Raw genomic sequence first — 21,000 nt, forward strand, 5'->3', positions numbered from 1 at the left:
ACAGAGGGGGAGCTCTAAATAGATATGACACCAAATGACGGTACACAGAGGGAGGGAGGGAGAATCTGCTGCGCTTGGTGGTCTCAAGTTTAATGCTGTGTGTATGTGTGTGTGTGTGTATGTGTGTGTGTTTAGACCAGCTGCACAGGTTACAGACATCACACACACACTGAATGACTAACACGTACATGCACGCACACTTGTCACTCAAGATATTCTCTCAGAGCATTTAGAGGACAAAAGCCTTTATGTTTCCCCGCTGGGATAATAAATCTACTTCTCCAACATAGAGTCCATGTAGTTTAGCAGGTTCAGCTGTGAGGAGAATATTAATGTACACTCATCATACATGACACATCTCACTGTAGCTAAAGCAAAGGTTTAAGAGGACTTGGGTCACAAATCCCTTTCTCCCTCCTCTGATGTTGTTTTTCATATTCACTGGAGGGGTAAATTCAAAAAAAATACCTAGAACTGCTGTTTTATCTAGTATGCAAAGCATGTACTGAGGCTATTGTCCTCCTTTGAGCACAGGGGTTGCTGGTTCAACACCTGGTCTAAGCCCTTTGCAATTTGGTGTCCCCATTCTGTACTACCTGTGTTTCCTGACTAATAAAACAGGAAGAGGAATGAAGCAGTGTAATGGCCCCCAAATTAGCTTGAAAAAATATAACACTTCGTGAAAAAAACGAGATTTTATGGAGATTCAGCAAAATATGTTTATCATACCAAATATTTTGGAGAATATGGGGGAAATATATTGTGCAATATAGATAACAACATTGTATGCAGAATAAAACCATTGTTTTATTCTGACTTTTAAACAAACATTTAAACTTTGATGATTCTTTACAAAACATTATTTTTCATAACTGTATTTTGAAGCAAGGGACAGCTTTTTAACTTGCCAAAGTAGAGCATTTACACTCTGCTTTTGCAGAGGTCTCTCTCTTTTACGCACACACTGCTTAACTATCAGTCACCTCATGATCCAGCAGGTGTTTCTCAGTCTGTGTGGAATGTTCTTTTTAGTATGTTATATGTTAGAAACATTGAGACCCTTCCATGTCCTCGAACAACCCTCGTGTCTTTCCAACATGTCTAGAGGGATACACACACACACACACACACACACACACACACACACACACACACACACACACACACACACACACACACACACACACACACACACACACACACACACACAGTTGCAGTTTTTCTGTCAGAATATGTAACCACAGACCACTCCCAAGCTGAGAATGTCAACACTCAGTGCTGCGGTGTTTGAAAGTTGCTCAGCAGAAATCAACACGAGACTCAGTTTCCACCCTCAAGTTTTTAAAAGGATTGATTAAGAGTCTAAGAATATCCTAAAACCAAGCCCTGGGAAAAATAAACATTGAGAAAGTAATGATCTACCCTGATGTTAGAGAATATCTGACATGGTGTCAAGTGTATGTTTGCCATTTGCCTTAACAAGAGTGCGGGGATGAAATTACCGGAGTGGCTCTCTTTAATTAGACGTGTTTATCTACACGATGCAGCAATCCCTCCTCACCTCCCCACACAGCCACATCAATCACAGGTCACCAAATGTTGTCTAAGAAAAGATCTTTATTTATAAAAACAACAGTGTTACCAGATACATACTTCACTGAAAATGCAACTTCTCAGAGCCAAGGCAGGTATGAATGGTACATTGTAATTTTACATGGATAGGCAACATTACAAATATACTGTATGTGGAGAGTAAAAAATAATAGAGTAAAACACAAAGATGGTTGGTCTCTTTTGCCTTTAAAAAACGAAGCTGTAACGGTAAAACTAGGACTTAAAAAAAAGTTGAACACATTGCATAATGATCTTATTCACTGCTGCCTTGCATACAATCCCCAAAGAAAAGTACAAACCAGACACAAAAAGAAAAATAAAACAATATAATTAAAGGGATAATAGACAAAAAATGTGCTTTGTCCACCTCCCAGATTGAATTAAGTCAGTATCTGAAAACTCCCATATTTAAAGTGTTTATTCATAAAACAGTACACCTCAAAGGCCATTAGAAAACAGCAAGTAGTGATTTTTTAGGACTACAAATTTAAAGCAGAATTAGTTATTTCATAGGAAGCCTCCTGAAGTGTTTGTTATTTTGTCTAAATTAAGAATGAAGCATAAAGTAACTTGAGTCTGTTGCATCTGAGCCAGGAATGATTTCTGCAGCAGGTGTTAAAATGTTGTAGTGGTTTAGTGTTTAAGTTTTCAGCTTCACAAGTCTGGACCACATTTAATGTGACCTGGTCAGTTAAAGACGCTGAAGCTGTGTTTTCTTCTATAAAGGGCAAAACAAAGGTTTGAAGTGTAAAACTTAAAAAGAGGCAGTCAGTATATGAAATCTAGGAGAAATTAACAAAAAAAAAAAAAAAACAACGTTCGTCACAGGAGCACAAGTTAAAAACAAAGACATGAACGAATAAAATTATCAATGTGGGTCTTATAGGTCTGGTCCAGCACACACACAATCACACAAAAAACACACTCACTCCAAGGTCCATATCCATTTTTCACACTCACACAGAGCCACAGGTTTACTGTATGACAAATATAAACACTCCTGCCCTTTCCTAACACCTGTGCTCTTCCCAACCGAGAGAAAATAACTCTAGACAGGAAAATAATTCCTCTATAAACAACATTCTCATCCTAAAGGGCGGTCCATCGCTCCATCCCAACAATCCCAGTTAAGGGATGATTTAAATTAATGAGCCAAAACTAATGCAGTCATCCCATTTTCTTTATATATACAGTATATACCCTACATTTAAGTCTACGTACAAATTCATCATTAGGATGCGGGTGTTGGCAAACACTTGTTGACCATGACAAAAATGACCAAAATGTTTTAGCAAGAAAAATTAGAAACAAGCAGGGTGACAACACCAGAGTCAAATGATTGTCAAAAAGGTGATTGCCTTTTCAGGAAAATTATAGTTTTTAAAATGGAATATATTTTCTGTTGCTACAGTTTGTAAAAGCAGGTGTGTACGTGTCTGTATTTGTGTGTGTGTGTTGCATGAAAAGCCTGCAACACAGCCACTTTCTTTGGATGCCAACCCTCATCTTGGAAATCCCATCTGTGTGTTGATAGAGAGGGGAGGGGAGGGAAAGAGTCTGTGCGTCCGGATCATCTCTCCTCAGTAGCAGTGGTAGGGCAGGGACGGCCCAGTCTGGGTGATGCACACAATCAGTTTTTCTGGAAAGGTGCAAGAGTGGATTTATATAACCTCAGCCAGAATTTAAGCACAAAGTATAAGCTTTGTTAAGTTTACACATTAAACATGGAGGCAACATGAGGACTTGATATGTGGTATAAGTATGGCACTCTGTACAGTAGTGCTATCACAATCGTCAAAACTTATTTAATATTTTTAAGTCACTTTGTTTTTTTTTTTTACAATCCAATGATCTGTGACAAACAGGAAAGGGCACTCTCTCAACTTTAGTTTAAAAATCTCGACACAAAGTGAGGCACATGGTATAAATGGGTTGTTGCTGTTGCTACTTTTTGCCAGTAGTTACTTTTTTCTCACTAAGTGCTGCAGATCAAAACAAAAATATTTTTTAATCAAAACATTTATTGGTATGAATTAAAATTACGAAGGGAATGTCATGTGAGAATTGGAAAAATGTTGGTGGATGATGGACATTCCTGTTCTTTTTTTGCACTGGTTTTGAATATTTTATTTAATTTCTATTTAAAATACAGTTTTCTATTGATAAACTTGTGTGTGGGGGAGGGGCATCAGTCCTTGGGGTTCATTTGAAACAGTTTTTCATTATGTCATATTTGTCTTGTAACCGCTACTGGATGCCTTGAGTTTCCCTCGGGATAAATTAAGTTTCTATCCGTCTAAACAGAATTTAAAGAGAACCCAATAATATGTTGAAATATCAAATTAATGTTTCATTTTAGTTTAAATCAATAAAGTGTTTAGACTTTATAAATGATTAATTTAAGTGACAAAGTTATCAGGTGAACATACAAAACGTCCTTGAGGCTCATGACTTTGTCTACACTCCGGCCTCTGTTGTTGTAATGCCCTAGATCAACACTAGAGCGCACTATAAGAAAAATCAGTGCTAGAAGACAGAACTACATCCCAGGACTTAAGTAGAAAACACATCAAAAACACTCAAGGATGTATAAAGTATTCTGAGATAGATTATGGGACGTTATATGAAACTCTTTTCTGTTTTCTCCAGCCAAAGTATTTATGAAGATTTTCACACTTAAAGAAAAGTCAAAAAACCCTAATAACAGGTTCATCTCTACATTGGCTAACTGGAGCAGTCTTGCAGCATACTATACCAGCATGTACACATGACATCAGGGCTTATTACACTTAGATATTAGTACAGAGAGCTGCACCAGTTATCTAGAGCAGCTTCCACAGACAGAGACCCAGGGTCAGTGAGGGTGTGAAGTTATAAGAGACAAAGGAAAAGAGCTGACTGAGTCCATGCAGGACGAGAGGTCAGTTGGACATACCATGCTGTTACATGCAGAGGGGTAGAAGGGAGGGGAGGGCTAACCATCGTAGGAGTCCAACAGAGGCAGGGAGCCCTTTCTGCCCCCATACACCCCTCGCTGAGAGACCACCAGAGAGAGAGAGAGAGAGAGAGAGAGAAAGGGAGTGAGTGTGAGAAAAGAAAAATGTCAGTAAAAGTGAAGTTTTAAAGGCTTCCAAACAAAAAAGGTTGAAGTCAGGAAATACTTAAAGAAGTGCAGGAGAGTGAGGATTAGTTAAGTGAGCAACCCAGCACATGGAAGAGCTCCAGACTAGTTTAAAGTACCGGTAAAGTGTCTGTGGTTTCATCCAGAGTGTGTCTCCTCTCCCTCTGGTCCAGTGTAGAGTAGGCCTCTGAGAATCAAACAAAGTGGACAAGAATGAGAAAAAGTACAAAATTAAATAATAAACAGATTAAAAAAAAACAGAATGATAGAGCTACTGACCAGGTCCAAGGTCGTTTAGTGGAATCACATCCCTCTTTTCTCCTGCAATAAAGCCAAAGAAAGATCCATGGGGGATTTCAAAGTTTGAAGAAACGCATCTTAAAAACCTTTCTACACATTGCTAATGTGGGTTGAAACTGATGCTAAAACCTGTTTCTGTCACACTGACCTCTGTCTAACAATGGTGTGGTGCTGTCTTCATAGGTGCCGTTGGCTCTGGTGCTGGGGCCGTTGGTGGTGCTGGTGCTGGGGTTGAGATTGACCATGAAGTCTGTCTTCTTCCAGCCGTCCTTCTCAAGAGGCCGACGCAGCTCTTTATGGGCCCAGACAAGCTGCAGCACCTGGCTGGCCCCTCGCACCTCACGCTCTGAGCGCTTCCTGTGAGACGCGCGGATGTTTTGATACAGGTTAGCAAAGTGTTTGTGTTTTAGAAAACACACCACAACGTCCGATCAGTCTGAACTCACTAATCAGAACAAACTTACCCGTCCTTGTTAATGAGCACCAGCCTCTCAATGCCCTGTGACGCACGGAGAGTCTTTGCCGCCTCTAGACTGTTGCCAAGCACCTCAGCGAGCGTGCTCAGTACAGACACCACTGTCTCCTCTGACAGAGCGCGCCCAGACTGACTCTGACCTCCTGGCAGGTTGGCCACAAGATGAGGCACTGCATGCAACCCTGCAGAGCAAACAGATAAAGTTACATCCGAAGTGAATACAGAAATCGATCAAACATCATTTACAGGAAAAAGACAAAACAACCTCCAGTGAAAGAGAAGTAAAGTGAAAAGTTCATTTTAAAACTTATCCTGACATCCTTACCAAGCAGTTCGCAGTTACGATTATCTATAGCGAGGTTCCTCAAGGCTCCAGACATTGCCCGGACCACACGGTCATTTCCATGAGCCAGCAGCTCTGCCATCATTGGAAGACCTTTCTCCAGGCGCACAGTGGCCCGAATATACCGACCATACTGAGGAGCAAGCAGGGAGAGAGCAAGGACTGAATATTAGTGAACGCTGAGAGCAGTTCCAATCAACTTAGGCAACTGAACTGCATGATACAGAGTAACAAAGCTTCATTTTTCAAATTCAGACTTTTAGTTCTTCAGAAATAGTACTAACAGTCCATCGGCCAGCACACAGGTTCTGGATGGCACCAGCAGCAGCCTCCAGGACTGAGGGGTTCTTGCTCTCTCTGAGCAGTGATGTGTAAACACGAACCACCTCTGGTTGGAACAACAGCTCGTATCCTGTAACACAAAGAGAAAGGTGTCACATTTTGCAGTGTAGCCTTTGTCAAATGTTCAATAAAACTAGTCTTGCATTGTTTCTTCATATGACTTTCAGCTGTAGATGATTTTTAGGGAAATAGACAGGAGCACCTTTGGCGGGTGTTGTCCTCTTTGGAATGTCAACCTGATCTCCACTCCCGTCGTCTCCATCCTTCTTACCTGCAGCAAGAAAGCAAACCAAGAAAGAAAAAAACAAAGATGTTTGATCCAAAGAAACCACACAAACTCTGTGAGGTGGGATGAGATGAGCAGTCGGTTATCTTTAGTTCTCTGAGATCCGATATGAGAAATGTGACCATGCAACAAGTGGAGTAGTCACTGTGAACATGCAATGCCGTTTGCGTGACATCAGATTATCGTGCTCATGAAATGGACGTGAAGTCAAAATTATTTCACATTCCTCTTTTTCTAGTTGTGTTTGTTTTCAGGGTTAACAAAAGGAGCAAAGACAAGAGTGCTCAAAGGTTACAAAAAGCTAAAGAACACCAAGAGGAGAATCTTACCTTTGGAAAACCACTCATCTAAACACAGCAGAGAAAGAGGAGGAAGTGAAGGCGAGTAGGAGGAAGAATGGGGGAGGTAAGTGGGAATAGGGAGGAGAGGAGGAGGAGGGAGACAGTGGTAGAGTGTGAAAACAGCGACAGGTGCATCTGCCACCAAGAAGCTCAAACACACCAGCAGCTTCCCACATTTCAACAGCAAATTTTGTCCAAGCCTTAGCTGTGAAATCTGTTTGACACTGACCTTTACCCTTTCGGGAGCCAAAACAGCCCCCCTTGTTTGCAGGGACCGGTCCCTGGTTGAGGGGCGTGGCCTCTGCGTAGCGCTCGCAGCCAGGGACTTCACGGTGGACGTGGTAGGAGAGATTTCGAAGGAGGCAGACACAGTTCTCAACCAACTGCAAGAGTAGATAAGTAAACAACAAAGTCAAATACAGACAGGAAGAGAAATACAATACAGCATAATTATATATACATATACATAAAGTGAAATGTGACATTGATACCTTGTTATCCACATCTTTGCGGTTGATCTGTGATTGGACAACGTACATGAGTGAATCCACTAATCCTGTGCACTCTCTCAGCTTCCGTCTGGCCTCGCTGCGTTCTGAACTCACATTCCTGTTAGAGAAGTTGAGCACATAATTGCATGTTTTCTTCTCAAAATAACTCCCATTCTTGACCCTTTGCAGTTTTTTCAATCTTCCATCCCTTGATCCCATGCATACCTAAGGCAGCCAGCAGTGTTGGTCAAGGCGGTCTCCCACTCCAGATGGCGCGGTTTGCAACTCTCTTCTCCTCCGTTGCTCCCTCGCTCCCAGCCAGAGTGAGGGACGATCACCTCGTCAGCCAAGGCGTGCAGGGCGTGGTCGACGATCTCCATCTTTACAGAGTCATGGGATGAGAGGTTCCACAAGGTGCCTGTGATGACGTGATAAACACAGTTACTACCACTGCAATAAAGGAGGCGTTTGCCTCTTCAATAAATCAAATTTAAACAATAAATCAGTGTTCCTACAGCTTGAAAGTAGTCTGTTCTTTGGTTTGGTTGATCCAAAAAGTTTATAATTGGAGATTTGATCTGAATCTTGAGGAAAAATGTAGATACCTGTTATAGTGTCAGTCAAGTCCTGGTCGTGGGTTTTCCTCAGTAATCTAATCAGAGCAGGAACTCCATCGCAGTTCTTAATGGCGATCTTGTTATCTTGGTCTCGCCCATATGAAATGTTTTTTAGTGCTCCACAGGCTGAGTGGTGCACATCCTTGCTGGGGTGATCCAGCAGCGACACCAGGGCTGGGATACCTTTCAGGCGACGCACTTCTGACTTAACCTAAAAACGCACACACACACACTTTTTCTCAGGCTTTGTTCCAGGATTTGACAAATATAAAGATACAAGCACATGAAGATAGTTATTTGTAAAGCTTATAATCTGGATTGGATTTTTGTTTTACCTTATCATTCTTAAACGTGAGATGCTGCAGGAAGGCGGCAGCGTTGGTCTTGACTGGGTCTAGGCGGTAGTTCAACATTGCAATGACCTCTGGAAGCTCTGGTTGTCTCCATGAACCAGGAGGACCCTTTCTCAGTGTGCTGTCAAGTGAGGCCATGCTCCCCCTCTCCATTGTCATGGGTGCCCAAGCATACGGGTCAACTCCTCCCATGTCCCCATCTAAAGTGTCCTCACAGCTCCTATGTGTCAGAGGGGAATGGACCGAAGAACATTGTTAAGATCTGTCTTGAATACTTATTGGATGTTTGACGGAGAAGATCAGTTGTATTTGAAGGTGGTCAAAAGAGAAGAATTTTTTTTTTATACCTAAGTCTTCGTCTGTCCATTCCTCCAGGGCCAGGTCCCAGGCGAGGCATGGTGCCATAGCCACCAGGGTGCATGGGTGGGGGCCCCATGCCGTAGTCGTCATATCCTACGCTACGCTGGTCATCCTCCAGACCGTAGGGAGCGTGGCCGTAACGCATCTCCATTGCTGAGCCCAGGGCCCTCATTCCCCGGCTCACCTGGGGCTGTGCTGCATACGGGTCGAGCTGCTGACGGCTCGGAGCACGGTAGCCTGAGTCCAGGGTCCTGTAGCCATCAACCGGCCTGGGAAAAGGAGGGAGATTATTAACTTCTGCCACAGGAATAACTTTAGATTTGGTGTAACAATGTACATTTTTGTCTTCAGAAACTATACTTTAACAGCACATTCTTCATGCAGATTTTTTAGCTTTCTTTGCCATAAAATATCTAAAATTTCCACTCTTCATTATTATTTCACAAAGTCTGTATTGAGATTATTTTTTCTCATATGAAGGTAACAGATTAAAAACAAATGGAGAACATTTACCAGTTAATCAACAGTGTCTGAATAAATATACTAACAACAAATTTTCAGGAAATGACACACTAGTAGTTCTAAAGCAGAGCCCCCATACTTATCATAAGTCTTGTATGATTCAATGAGCTGCAGGAACAACAGGATTAGTAATGGTTCTTGTGTCAATAAAAATGACACAGTTTAAATTACATTTCAAATGTTAAAAAATACTGGCTAGACTGGCATTTTTTTCACAAGTTTCAGTAAGAGATGAAAGTATTGAAAATTCCAAAGATATGCCACCAAAAAAATGAATAAAATAAAAATAATTTCAAACTTATTTTGTACCTGTAACGGTCATCCATGTGTGAACCCCGACTCAAGCTAGTGTATGCTTCTGATGGTGGGCCTCCACGGTAATCATCATAACCTCCTACGGGGCCATAGTGGTAGTTTCTGGGCATTGTGGCAGTGGGATAGTCGACTGCTGCAGGTTGCCTGTAAGGACGGTCTAGTGTGGCGCTGTAGCCACCCATACCAGGCACCGACAAGCCCCCATCGATGGACATTGATTCAGAGGGCAGAACTGTGCGTGAGATCGGTTTCTTCATCTAGATGAACATGTCCCCGAAAAAAAAAGGGTGACACAACTGAAATAAATAATTTCTGTAAAATATGATACTTTAAGAAACTTCACGTGTGATATCACTTACGCCATTATCTTGGCGCCGTGCCGTCCCTTCTTCAGAAAATACAGAGTGCACTTCTTGAGAGTCGTCCTCAGGTGTGTAGCTCTCATCTAGAGCGCCATGTGCAGGGTCCACCATTCTGTACTGTAGCAGAGACACACAATACACATATATTAACAAAACCACAGTGACTTCATGCCTTTTGGATGATAGAATATGAACGCACAATAACACAAACCTGTGTGCCGTTAATGTATGCGTCGCTGAGTTTCAGACGCTCTATGTCTGCATCCCCTAAACGCCCGTTCTACATTGAAAGAAAGAGAAACAGACATCAAAAAATTGCAGAAATTCTAGTTAGAGCATTTTTGCCAGCATATAACACAATCTAAAGGCATGCTTTGCAGTTGCTGTCCATTTCTCACAACCACCCAGATGATATTACTGCTGCTGAAGCACATTCAGTGCTGACCAAACCATCCCTGCTTGTTGATGGTCCATGAATCACTGCCAGACATGAGGGAGGACATTTTGGAGAGCAGCCACTCATCCTCACACCCTACTTCCTCCTGCTTTCTTCTCTTACATAACCATTGACTGTCACACTGACTGCATGACTTGGACACTTTCTACCTTACCCCGAGCAGCACTCACTTCCATGCAGTGAGGATACATCAGCTCCAGGCTAACTCTGTCAACTGAGAAACTCAGCTGAAATTTTCCACAACTGCTCCACAACCAAGAGTTAAAGCATCTCTATGATAGTTTTGTCAACCCCCCCCAAAGACACGATGAAATAAGCCTTAAGAGATACTGAATCCCACTTCATCTGCAGTATCATGCCTCACTGCACTTTATCTTTTGTCCACAGGGAGGCAGGTCTGACGGCATTTTAAAGCAATGTGTGTGCACACTGTGCTTTTAGAGTGAAAGGGGCACACTCCCTCTATAGCTGGTCTCTCCTCTGTTCAGTTTAGGAGAAATACATAAGAGTCTTTGTTGTACATAACTCAAGAAATAGGAGAATGATTCACACATACTTTATCTAAACCACAGAATTCTGCTTTCTCAGTCTCCAGCTGACACCGACTTATCAAATGTGTCACTTCCATGGCTTCAGAGACAAAACATGCATGCTAATCTATGTGAGCAGGCTACTTGGAATATAGTTGTAGTCACCAACATTTTGAAGTCCATGCTTAAACAAGTCCTTAAAAATTCTGAGCCCTGAATGTGACCCTGCCTGACCTCCACTGTGAGCTGAGGGCCAGATGATAATGGCCCTCCTTTAATTGCTCTTTCAGCCCCACAGGCACGGAGGCGAAGTTTTCACTGTGATAGTGAAGTCTTTTGATAGGGGCAACAAAAGGCATCAGTTGGGGCTTTGTTTGACCAGATAACTCAGTTTTTACCATAACTGTGGTGTGGTAGTGAGGGCAGGAAACTTGGTCCTCAACTATGAATCATCAGAGTTTCAAGGAAATCTGTGTAGAAACTGCTGCATATAAAAAACTAGATGATTTTCAACAGATCCATTTGAAAATAAAAGTAAATGCATTAATTGTAGGTGTGGTCATTTGAGTTAACTTTCTGAATAATCCAAAATGTTTTCCTAAATCTAGAGATCAACTGTAGATCTGTGCGTCAGACAAAACAAGTGACTCCCACTCAGAGATTGTGATAGATTTAACAATGTTTTCTGACCTTGTAGAGATTAAATAAGTTGAAACATAAAATTAAAACAAGTAGTTAAAGAACTGAACAGTGTGTCAAAATATGAGTTGATGCAGACCATGCCGTCAGCTGACCCGTTAGACATGTTAGCTATTTGAGATAATCGGCTGTAACTTAAATAAATAACTGAATGAGGCAGCATGCCTTGTTGGGAACAAACTTCAATCAAACAGAATTGCATGCAAAAGAATATTGAATCACAGAGATGAATTGAGGTGTGAATAACAATTTAAATTCAAAAAATCTTCCACAATGAAGAAACCTGGTTGGATGCGGGACTATGTGACACATGCATAACACGACCTCATCCATAAACACAACATGCCATGACAAGAGAAAGAGAATAACTGAGATTCCACAGAAGGGGCCATGAGAAGGTGTGTGTGTGTGTGTTTGTGTTGAACGCTTCCGGTGAGGGACAGTGAAACTGTAATGATGACCATCTCAAGCATGTTTAAAGGAGTAAAGGTATGTGCAGGCAGGAACGCGTGTTTGCAGATGAGGGCAGGTAGACTTAGGGAGCTGAAGAACAAAGACATCTGAAGATGATTTACACAAACACTCGTGGACCCAAACTCGCCGAGCGCTGGTGGAGACGAGTTTGGGTGGAGGAAGAGGGATGAATGACGGTTTGACGGGTGTCACATGGAGATATTTTGAGAGGAAATGATGATCCATGGGTTGGATGTAAATGAAGGATGAGGGCAGTTAACGCCTACAAGAGACTGATCAGGGAGGTTGGGGTTCGTTGGGGGATGTTACCTGTGTGTGAGGGAGGGGGCGACCCAGGGCTGAGGGGCTGGTGGCTGGGAGGCCCACTCTCCTCCTCTCCTCCTCCAGTGCCCGGGTCAGCTGTTCAAACTGCACCTCCTGCTCCCTGACCGACTCCAGCAGAGCCGCTGCACTCTCACACTGCTCCATACACACTATACAACCCCAGGGGGGGAGAAGGGGAGGGCGTTACACACATCCAAACAGCCTCCTATACATAACAGCACAGGGAGACCCTCCGGTATAAAGCAGAGTTGTGATGGATGCATCAGCTTGGGTAAAGTACTTTAACTTAACAAGTGTTGATGAATCATCATTTGGATTCTTTTTTTCAGTACAAAATAAATTTTTAATCAACGCATTACTGCAAAAAAGTTACTAACAGAATCTGTATGCTTTTCTTATATCATGCAGCAATATTTTACCAGCTCTCATTCATCTGGGGATTTTGTTTGGTGACTGGGATTAGATTTCCTTCTTGGAAGGTTTTCTGCTCAGTTGGGATTGTACAATACAGGATTTTTTTATGTTCCGTAATGATATTACAACAGTCACTACTGATAAGACATGTCTGTGGTTGAAACCCTGACACACAATTGCCAAATGACCCAGGGTTTCTGCGTAAAACCTGTCATGGTGATGAGTCATTCATTGAAGTTTTCAATCATGCCCAGACTTAAAGGAGGTCAGGATGCTCTAATCCCACACTGCCTCTAGTACTGTGTGACCATGTCAGCACTTAAACTACTTTAATCAGTCATGTCAATCAGTGCCAACAATGAGAGCATCAAAATATCATTCCAGGATAATTAGTAGGTACCCCAAAACAAATGTAATGTCATGTCACCTTTAAACATAGTGCACCACAAGCACTCTTTACAGCAGAAAATGATACATAAGAATAGGCCTGTCACGATAACAAATTTTGTTAGACGATAATTTTCCAAAATATTATTGCCTACAAACGATATTATTGTCAATATTACTTTTATTTTTTTCCATTTTTTTATTGATGTAATTATGATAAATGGGATAATAAAGTGAGTACACCATATCAAAAGCAAGAAACTTTAATTTCTTAAGAGTATTTAACTGTAATTAAAAGGTCAGGATTTTTTAAATAAAATAAATTAAACAAAAAATGTAATAAATTCAACACACAAGAAAGAGAAAAAAAACACAATGAAAATGAAAAGGACTCTTTTTTAGAAAAAAATACATGTCAATGAAAATAATTAATACTAATCAAAAACAATAAAACATAGACCCTGTCTCTAAAGAAAAAACGAAACTCCCCAAAAAAACACAACAATAAAAACTATAGCTGAAATAAAAGGGAGTTTATACAGTTCCTGAATTGTTTGTAACATGTACTTTTTCCCAGTCAATCCGTACTGTCTGTCAAACATTTTTAACATTTCTGGCTTTCAACCGTATTGAAGGGCTGCATTTCTTTGGCAATGTAGCAGTCTTTGAGCGCCCACCATTTGGCGCTTTTATTTCTATTTACTTTGCAGACCAAAAGCCTCAGTTAGAGCGGATTGTCAAAGAACAAGGCTCCGCTGCACCTACCCTTCTTCTTCTTCGTCGCCACTATTTTAAACAAATGCGACATATCAGCTCGTTGGTGTTCATGAGCTCACACTTTGTTCATTCGGATAAAAAAACAAAATATTCCCACACTGGGACTGTGGCAGGCGGCTTAAGAACCATATCTTTCGTGCCATCACTCATATTAGCGTACGTTTCCTCCTTACCCCTCAGGACGCTTGCTTCAGCTCTCTCCGTGTGTACGCGCGAGCAGCCCCGTCGCAAAGATGCCAAAGATCGCATTTTTGACAGATGCTCACCCCGCTATAAATTCGCTATAGAACCCATGCACCCCGATGTTAGGAAAGATAGACGTAGTGAGCCATCTTCTCATTCAGCCTCTTCAGGTCAAAAGACAGGAGGAAAACAAACATGCATGCACGTGTCAGTTTATCGAGGCTGGCAAACTTACCGAGGACGTTTTTATTTATCATTCAGTTAATTGATTTATTGATTATCGTGACAGGCCTACATAAGAACCTCTTTCCAGTGAGTAGACTCAGATGGCACGCATCAGAGTCTTGCTTGAAAACAGGATATATTATGGTTGAATGTCTCATCTATGACTTCATAAACTAAAAACCTGTGCATCAGCAGCGTTTTTTTGTGATACAGAGAACCACACAAAGAGGATTAAGTCCTGTTAAATCTACTGAGAAGCCTCCCTGATACTTTATCGAGGATAACAGGAACTACGGACACACACAGACAGGACAGAGCAGCACAGAAACACAACGCCAGGCTCATTTCAGGGGACATCAGAGATACACACCTTCACCTGTGGGCGTGGTTTGGTAGTAGAGGTGAGAGATCACGCCAAGGTCAGAGGTCGAGCTTTAGTTGCTCATGGGGAGAAGATCACAGAACCACCAAGCCCAGAAACAGGAAGACTGAACTGCAAAACATAAGGATGGAGAGGTTGAGGGAGGAATACATTGCAGGAGAAATGTTGGGGAGAGAAAGAATGCACCCGGGTTTGAAAAACAGCAACAAAGTGAGAATACCGTACATGTGTGTCAACAAGGTGGTGTTTGCTCTGTGTGCAGGAGAACAGCAAGAGACAGGGGCATACAGTAGCTCCAGCGTTTAGACACACCCTGTATTTACTCAACATTTGGCCTCTATGCAGCAGGCAGCTTGCTGTGGGAAGTGGATCAACCTGCAGCTCTTCAGGGACAGAGAACATCGACAGTCAGCAGAAAGAGAAAGCAGGTTTCAGAGACGGGAACATCCACACAGCAGCACAGAATCTTTTATCTTTCTTGTGCCATGTGACTTGCTTCTTCTCCCAGCGCTTTTCTGCTATTAGTCCTCATCTACCTCTGGCCCAGCTCTGTCAGTCTGTTGTTCTATCAACTTAGCCTCCACTCATCCCTCCCCCCTCTGTTATCTTGGCTGTACTCTTAGAGAGAGACACATTGTTATATCAGAGACAAACAAGTGGAGCCTTAGATCTTCTTATCTGCTGATACAACCTATGCAGCAGCAGCTGTAACACGCCTCCCCATCAGCACAAGATTTAAAAGTGAACAAACCCAGGCTTTACCACCCACACATACACCTGTATGACCGGTTAGACAAGGTAGAAGAGCAGGAGGGGCTTCCAAAGTTTCCCAGTGTCTCTTTCTGTCTTGCCAACATGCACAGACACTCCTGTGATCATACATGGGTATCAAACACAGACCTGCATTTACAACCAGGCAGCAGGTGTTTGTGGGTAAGATAGGTAGAGTGTTCCAAGAGCAAATACAAAGACAGGCAACGTGGGAGTGATGTGAGCAGTGAGGAGATGGTGATGAATGACTCGTAGTATTACCTGTACGAGGCTGTGCAAACAGAGAGGGGGGGAAGAAACTCAGACAGGATGAGATCACCTTTAGATAAACAGACTTCCCTACACGCTCTGCTGGGAGAAGTGAAGCCTATAGAGACCGTTCCTGCTCCTGTATGACTCTCAAACCTGTGACTAACACACACATGTACATGAGTTTGCTTATTTGACCAAAAAAAAGTCCCACACTGGGTGTGACCATCAGTGTGGGAAAAGAGGGAGTAAAGTGGGATGGCCTGATGAGCAAATGAGGAGTGGCTGAAACGTATTTCACAACACAAAAGAATTCAGGGGAACCAAAACCAGGATTTGCATGGAGGATGGAGCTGACTGACAGGAAGACGTGATGTCACATGTGCACGCTCACGTTAGCCCTCTCTTAGTGGCTGTAACCGCCCCTGAGCCATAACCTCCCACCTGAGCAAATCACACACTACTGTCCTGTCCCACACATGCCTATATATGGTCATAGCCAAGACAGGGCTGATATTATCCTCACAGACAGACAGACAGACTGACAGAGACAGCAGAGCAGAGCAGGAGCTGCAAACAAATAAAACCGTCTTTTAGGGGAGTGAGACAGAGGGGTCGTGAGACGGATAGATGTGCTGAAAACAAGATAAAAAGCTAATCTTGCATTCCTAGCATTGTTTTGTGTCAAATGAGCACAGCAGCCCACCCACTGACCCTGTGTTCAATGGCCTTAACATGACAAGAACTGAGAGAGATCTGTGTTTACTGAACTGTCGAAGCAGCCAACTGTAAGATAAGCGGGATACTAACACTGAAACTGAGAAGAATAGGAACTACTTCATCAAATCTTTTGCCCTGTGGCGAGATTTCATGCTAATTACTCTTATGTAAACATCGCCTCACTCCTCATCTTATCTCAGATTATCATGCTATTGAATTTCACTAATGAGTGCAACTGCCATTCATACGAGAAAAAATATAAACTGAGATTGATAATTCTTGGCAAATGTACAGGGAAATGTTATTCTAAGTTGCGCGTGCGTTGATGCGTGTGCATGTGTGTTGAAACCGCAGCCAGAAGAGGGAATTTGCAGCTGTCAGTTCAGGAGGTTGGTGGAACAATGAGAAGTTTGTGTGACCAGGAACGCAAGTGTAAGAAAAGTAGGAGAGCCAGCAGGACATTATCAGACATGTTTGGGTTTAATCTGTGCTTCTAATGTTCATGTCATAGAAAGTCACTCGTAACCTGCGTCCTCCACCCGTCCCCTCTTCTTTCACAACTGTTAGTTTTGGCCTTGAAAGCCAGCAGTGAGTTTCGTTGAACAATGCAAACAATCAGTGCAGGTCTGTTGCCACTCCCCTCCCCTTTCCCCCTGTTACCCACATCCGGAGAAACAGGATGTTATGGATTCGACATCAGAGAGAAGTTAAAGGGATGCTGCGGCTACTTAAGCTCACCAGAAACCATTTTCCTCTACAGAGCAGCCTGGCCACAGAACCATCTCAACCTATAGGATGGACACGTTAACAAACACTAGGCTGATAAAAGCTTGGCTTCCTTCTTTTGCGGTAAAAGTCCCCTACAGCCGATGTGATGATCACATGACCACACACTGCTTCCCATTTTGCTAATATTGTTCTGCATCCTCTGTTTTCTGTTCTGCTTTCATGACCTTTCAGAAGCAATTTATGTAGATCCACATGTCTGAATCATCACACAAGTGAGCAATAATATCTTGCTTTACACTGAATTCTGCTACTCTAATGATCACTGTTTCTGATCTTCCATGATTTCTGTGAACACAAAAGAACTAAGACCCTATTTTTTTCTCTGGAAATTTTCTATTTATGTTATCTTCAAAATTCAAACATATTATGGAAAGCTGTCAATGTTATAACCAGGGTTATAATAGTTTTGGATTTGTCATTATAGTTTAGTTTTAGTTAGTTTTAGAGCGGGCATTCTAGTTTTTATTCAGTTTTGATTTTTGCAACAAGGCTTAGTTTTAGTTTAGTTTTTTCATACCTTATGAACCAGGTGCAGGATTCAAAAAGGTCAGACTAAATATTTTGTCATACTGTTTATTTTCAAGTCCAACATAGTGCTCACTGCTCAGTCAATGCTGGTGCCGAAATGTTGGCTGCTGCCTTAAACACAGGAAAATAATATAAACTTAAAAAATATAAGCATCAGTTATATAAAATAATGTTGACATAAATTACATAAAAATAATATGAACATAAATTATAAAAAAACAATATAATATGAGCTTCAATAAATAAAAACTTGGACTCTGTAACAATTAAACTATTACAGATGCTCTAATTCATTGCTCCACTACGTTTCGTCGCAGCACAGCGCACAGCCAGTCAGTGCAGCAAACAAGCTCGTCCATATACGCCGCTATGATGGTGCTGTGCAGCACTGACAACTGCCTAAAACTTTCTGAAATTGGTTGGGAAAATGTGTCAGATTAATTTAAATCCTAAAGGCTATTAATATTGTCAAAAACTATAACTGAGGGAATTTTGTCTATCATTTTAGTTAGTTTCACTTAGTTTTGTGAACATAACATACAGTTTTAGTTTACTTATCGTTTTTCTTTTCTTTTCTAGTTTTTATTAGTTTGAGTTAACTGCAATGTATTTTAAATTTTAGTTTTCGTTTTTAGTTTCGTTTTATTTAACTATTACAACCTTGGTTATAACAAACCCATTAAATCGGAATCCATCCCATATGTGACTAAACTTTATGAAAATACAATGAAAACAGCAAATAAAAAATGTACATAAGAAAGGATCTTGGAATGGGCTTCAGTGTTTCTGCCCAGTGACTCTGTCGTTCTGAACAGACTGAAACAAATGGTCATAATGTCAAGCATAGTGCTCAGAGGTCAACATCACACACACACACACTACCCAAACATCTGATTGAGTCCTGACTCATCACGAGTCACATATCTCCATCTGATTCTGTAGCCGTCTGTCAGCATGACTCACTTTGCCGTGTCAGAAGACATCTGTAATCATACGCATGTAACAGTGCAACCTTTGTCGACTTTATGAAACTCTTGTTGATGAACTGGTGCCTACACCTGCCACAGACAGTTTCAGACCCCCACTGAAACAGCAGCTTCTCTGTCAGAATGCACATCTGTCCATATATGTTGAGGTTATTGAGCAAGTTTGCTAATAAGTTTGTCTGTATGATTCCTCGAGTGCTTGTTTAAGCTGAATGCAGCTTGTAATGGGATTGAAGCTTTAGCCCACTAATCCACTTACCTCCTAACACATACACACATGATGTTGAAGTGCACGCACAGATAGACACACAAAACATAGGTTACCCCCTTTGAGGATTAACCTAGACACTTCAAGAGGCAGACACAATGCAGCTGGCGTTGGGGGCATGCATCAACAATCAAACAATCACATGGAGATAAGTAGTTGGGGAGGGTTGATTATCACAAATGGGGTTGCTGGTGGTGCCACCTGTAGCCCTGACCTCGTTACTTATGCTGTTTATACACAAACAGGATACTCCTAAAACCCCAAGAGCAAGGTGCTTACCTGAACTACAATGTATGCCGGCAGTAAACCAATGTTTACCAGGGAATAGCTAGTTTACATGTTCACTCTTAGGCTGACAGTTATCCCCACCCAGCCGTTTTGCTACCATAACAAGTCCACACACGACCCACCCAACAGGTTCACAAGCTGGTGATCTCTAAACAAAACTCTGCGAGATACAGCACACCTGGGAGACCACCACCCTTTAAAGAAACACTTAAACACACAAAACGTCTCAACATTTTAAGTCAAATGATATGAAATCTACTTGAACTGATTACGCTCTTTACAAAGAAAATGTGCTTGAAATCGACAGCACTGATAAATGAGGACTAAACGTGTTTCCAGTGTTTTGAGCACGCGTTTAAACCAGCCTGTCAACTTGAATACTTGTATTAAAACCTCTCCATCCGAGCAGACGTTGTCGTGAACCATCTGGAGCCGCTAGCAGTGAGCTCTCTGCCTAACATGAATTGATTTGCTAACGTAATGTTGCGATGTAGGGCAGGAGCATGAAGAGCTTGCAGCGTCAGCCACACAACAAAAAGACATGAGTATAAAATGACTCTCACGAACAAAGAGTCGTGCGTTTTAGCACTAGTTACTCGGTGTTTGTGTTAACACCACAGCCCACATAAATGACAATGTTGAAGATCAAATCAGCTCACTTGGTTAGCGTGCTCGCTGTGCACCCGTGTGACCTGGTTTGGCTGTCTTGCTACGTTAGCATCACAATAACCCACATAGACTGCGAGCCGTGCCAAAAACCACAGCTAGCGTTAGCATAGCAAACAGATAAGCCGCGAGAGCTAAAGTTAGCGCTTGTCTAGCCAAGCACCCGTTTGGGCAATGTTCATTCCGTGTTTTATCCCTTAAAATCACGGGGTATTCTCAGGCGGCCATAACAATTTCAACCGCGGGGCAACAAAACCCTCGATGAACGTATGAACTTTGACGTTAGCACCGCTAGCTAACGTTAGCATTGGAGAGTCGTGTTGCTGATCTGTCGATGATGTGACCACTCCTTGCCAACGCTGCAGTGCTCCCACTATCTGTGGAGTAAAACGTGTTAACCCTGCTATATCATTCGCCTGCAAACATTTACTAGTTGACTCACCTGCTTTTTGGAAGGCTGCCTCGTTCCCTCTTAGACTATTCCGTTTTAAGTGTGTTTTCTCCCCTCTTTCCCCCTCCTTTCCTGGGTTCTGGGTCAAGCTCGTTAAAGACGAAGCGACATCACCGAGATTTCTATCTACGAGAGGGCGGGATCAACAAGCGGCTTTACCGTAAAGACGGCGCACACGGAATTCCTCCTCTCTTACAGGTGTTCTCTTCTGGCCCTTATGTTCAAGGATAAAAACGGGTTTCCAGTAACGACGATACACACATTCATAAGTCTACAAAGAAACAGGCCAGAAAGAAAATCCAATTCTACTGAAGAACTGTTTATAATAAATCGGCTACGTCCCACTGCCTCCACTCTCCTCCCATTTCTCCGCCTGTCGCTCCCTCTCCCTCAGTGTACACACACACTGATGTCATTTCATTGATTGCCCAAGAACAATAGACTGAGAGGAAGCAGCGTTTCTTAGGGAAGTACAACAGCATTCCTCACCAACTCGACAAAACTATTGACACATAAACCACTACCACTGACCATTGACACCCTCCACATGTCTGAGCTGAAAATGGGTTAAGGGTAAAAATAACCTGGTT

At 42.2% G+C, this 21,000-nt stretch overlaps 1 protein-coding gene across 6 annotated transcripts; it reads right to left on the bottom strand.

Annotated features, from left to right (window-relative positions):
* Positions 1–1,604: 1,604 nt before the first annotated feature.
* LOC141793144 (catenin delta-1-like) lies at positions 1,605–20,724 on the bottom strand. 6 transcript variants are annotated; one of them, XM_074673575.1, is made up of 22 exons: positions 20,402–20,724; positions 14,683–14,805; positions 12,312–12,475; positions 10,054–10,122; positions 9,840–9,959; positions 9,475–9,737; positions 8,631–8,912; positions 8,266–8,503; positions 7,919–8,141; positions 7,539–7,731; positions 7,314–7,431; positions 7,052–7,205; positions 6,811–6,828; positions 6,398–6,466; positions 6,138–6,265; positions 5,836–5,986; positions 5,500–5,692; positions 5,184–5,392; positions 5,015–5,056; positions 4,855–4,922; positions 4,594–4,648; positions 1,605–3,253 (listed from the first exon to the last, which is right to left on the bottom strand). In XM_074673575.1, the coding sequence occupies exons 3-22, from the start codon at positions 12,468–12,470 to the stop codon at positions 3,195–3,197; spliced, it is 2,811 nt and encodes a 936-aa protein (XP_074529676.1). In that variant the 5' UTR covers positions 12,471–12,475; positions 14,683–14,805; positions 20,402–20,724; the 3' UTR covers positions 1,605–3,194. The 6 variants fall into 6 exon arrangements, with proteins under 6 accessions (XP_074529676.1, XP_074529680.1, XP_074529677.1 ...); XM_074673579.1 differs by lacking the exon at positions 12,312–12,475; XM_074673576.1 differs by lacking the exon at positions 6,811–6,828.
* Between the last annotated feature and the right edge of the window lie 276 nt (positions 20,725–21,000).

This window comes from Halichoeres trimaculatus, unplaced genomic scaffold (assembly GCF_033239565.1).
Source record: "Halichoeres trimaculatus isolate MK-OKI-2021-1 unplaced genomic scaffold, fHalTri1.1 fHalTri1_scaffold_7, whole genome shotgun sequence".
NCBI classification, from domain to species: domain Eukaryota; kingdom Metazoa; phylum Chordata; class Actinopteri; order Labriformes; family Labridae; genus Halichoeres; species Halichoeres trimaculatus.

Bases quoted from the DNA above. Each gene is read 5' to 3' on its own strand.
- LOC141793144 (XM_074673575.1), bottom strand. From the start codon at position 12,470: ATGGAGCAGTGTGAGAGTGCAGCGGCTCTGCTGGAGTCGGTCAGGGAG. The intron at 8,504-8,630 runs GTATAAAAAAAA...TCTGACACATAG, and splicing joins ATGGACAGACGAAGACTTAG to GAGCTGTGAGGACACTTTAG. The intron at 7,206-7,313 runs GTATCAATGTCA...CTACTCTTGCAG, and splicing joins GCAAAGATGTGGATAACAAG to TTGGTTGAGAACTGTGTCTG.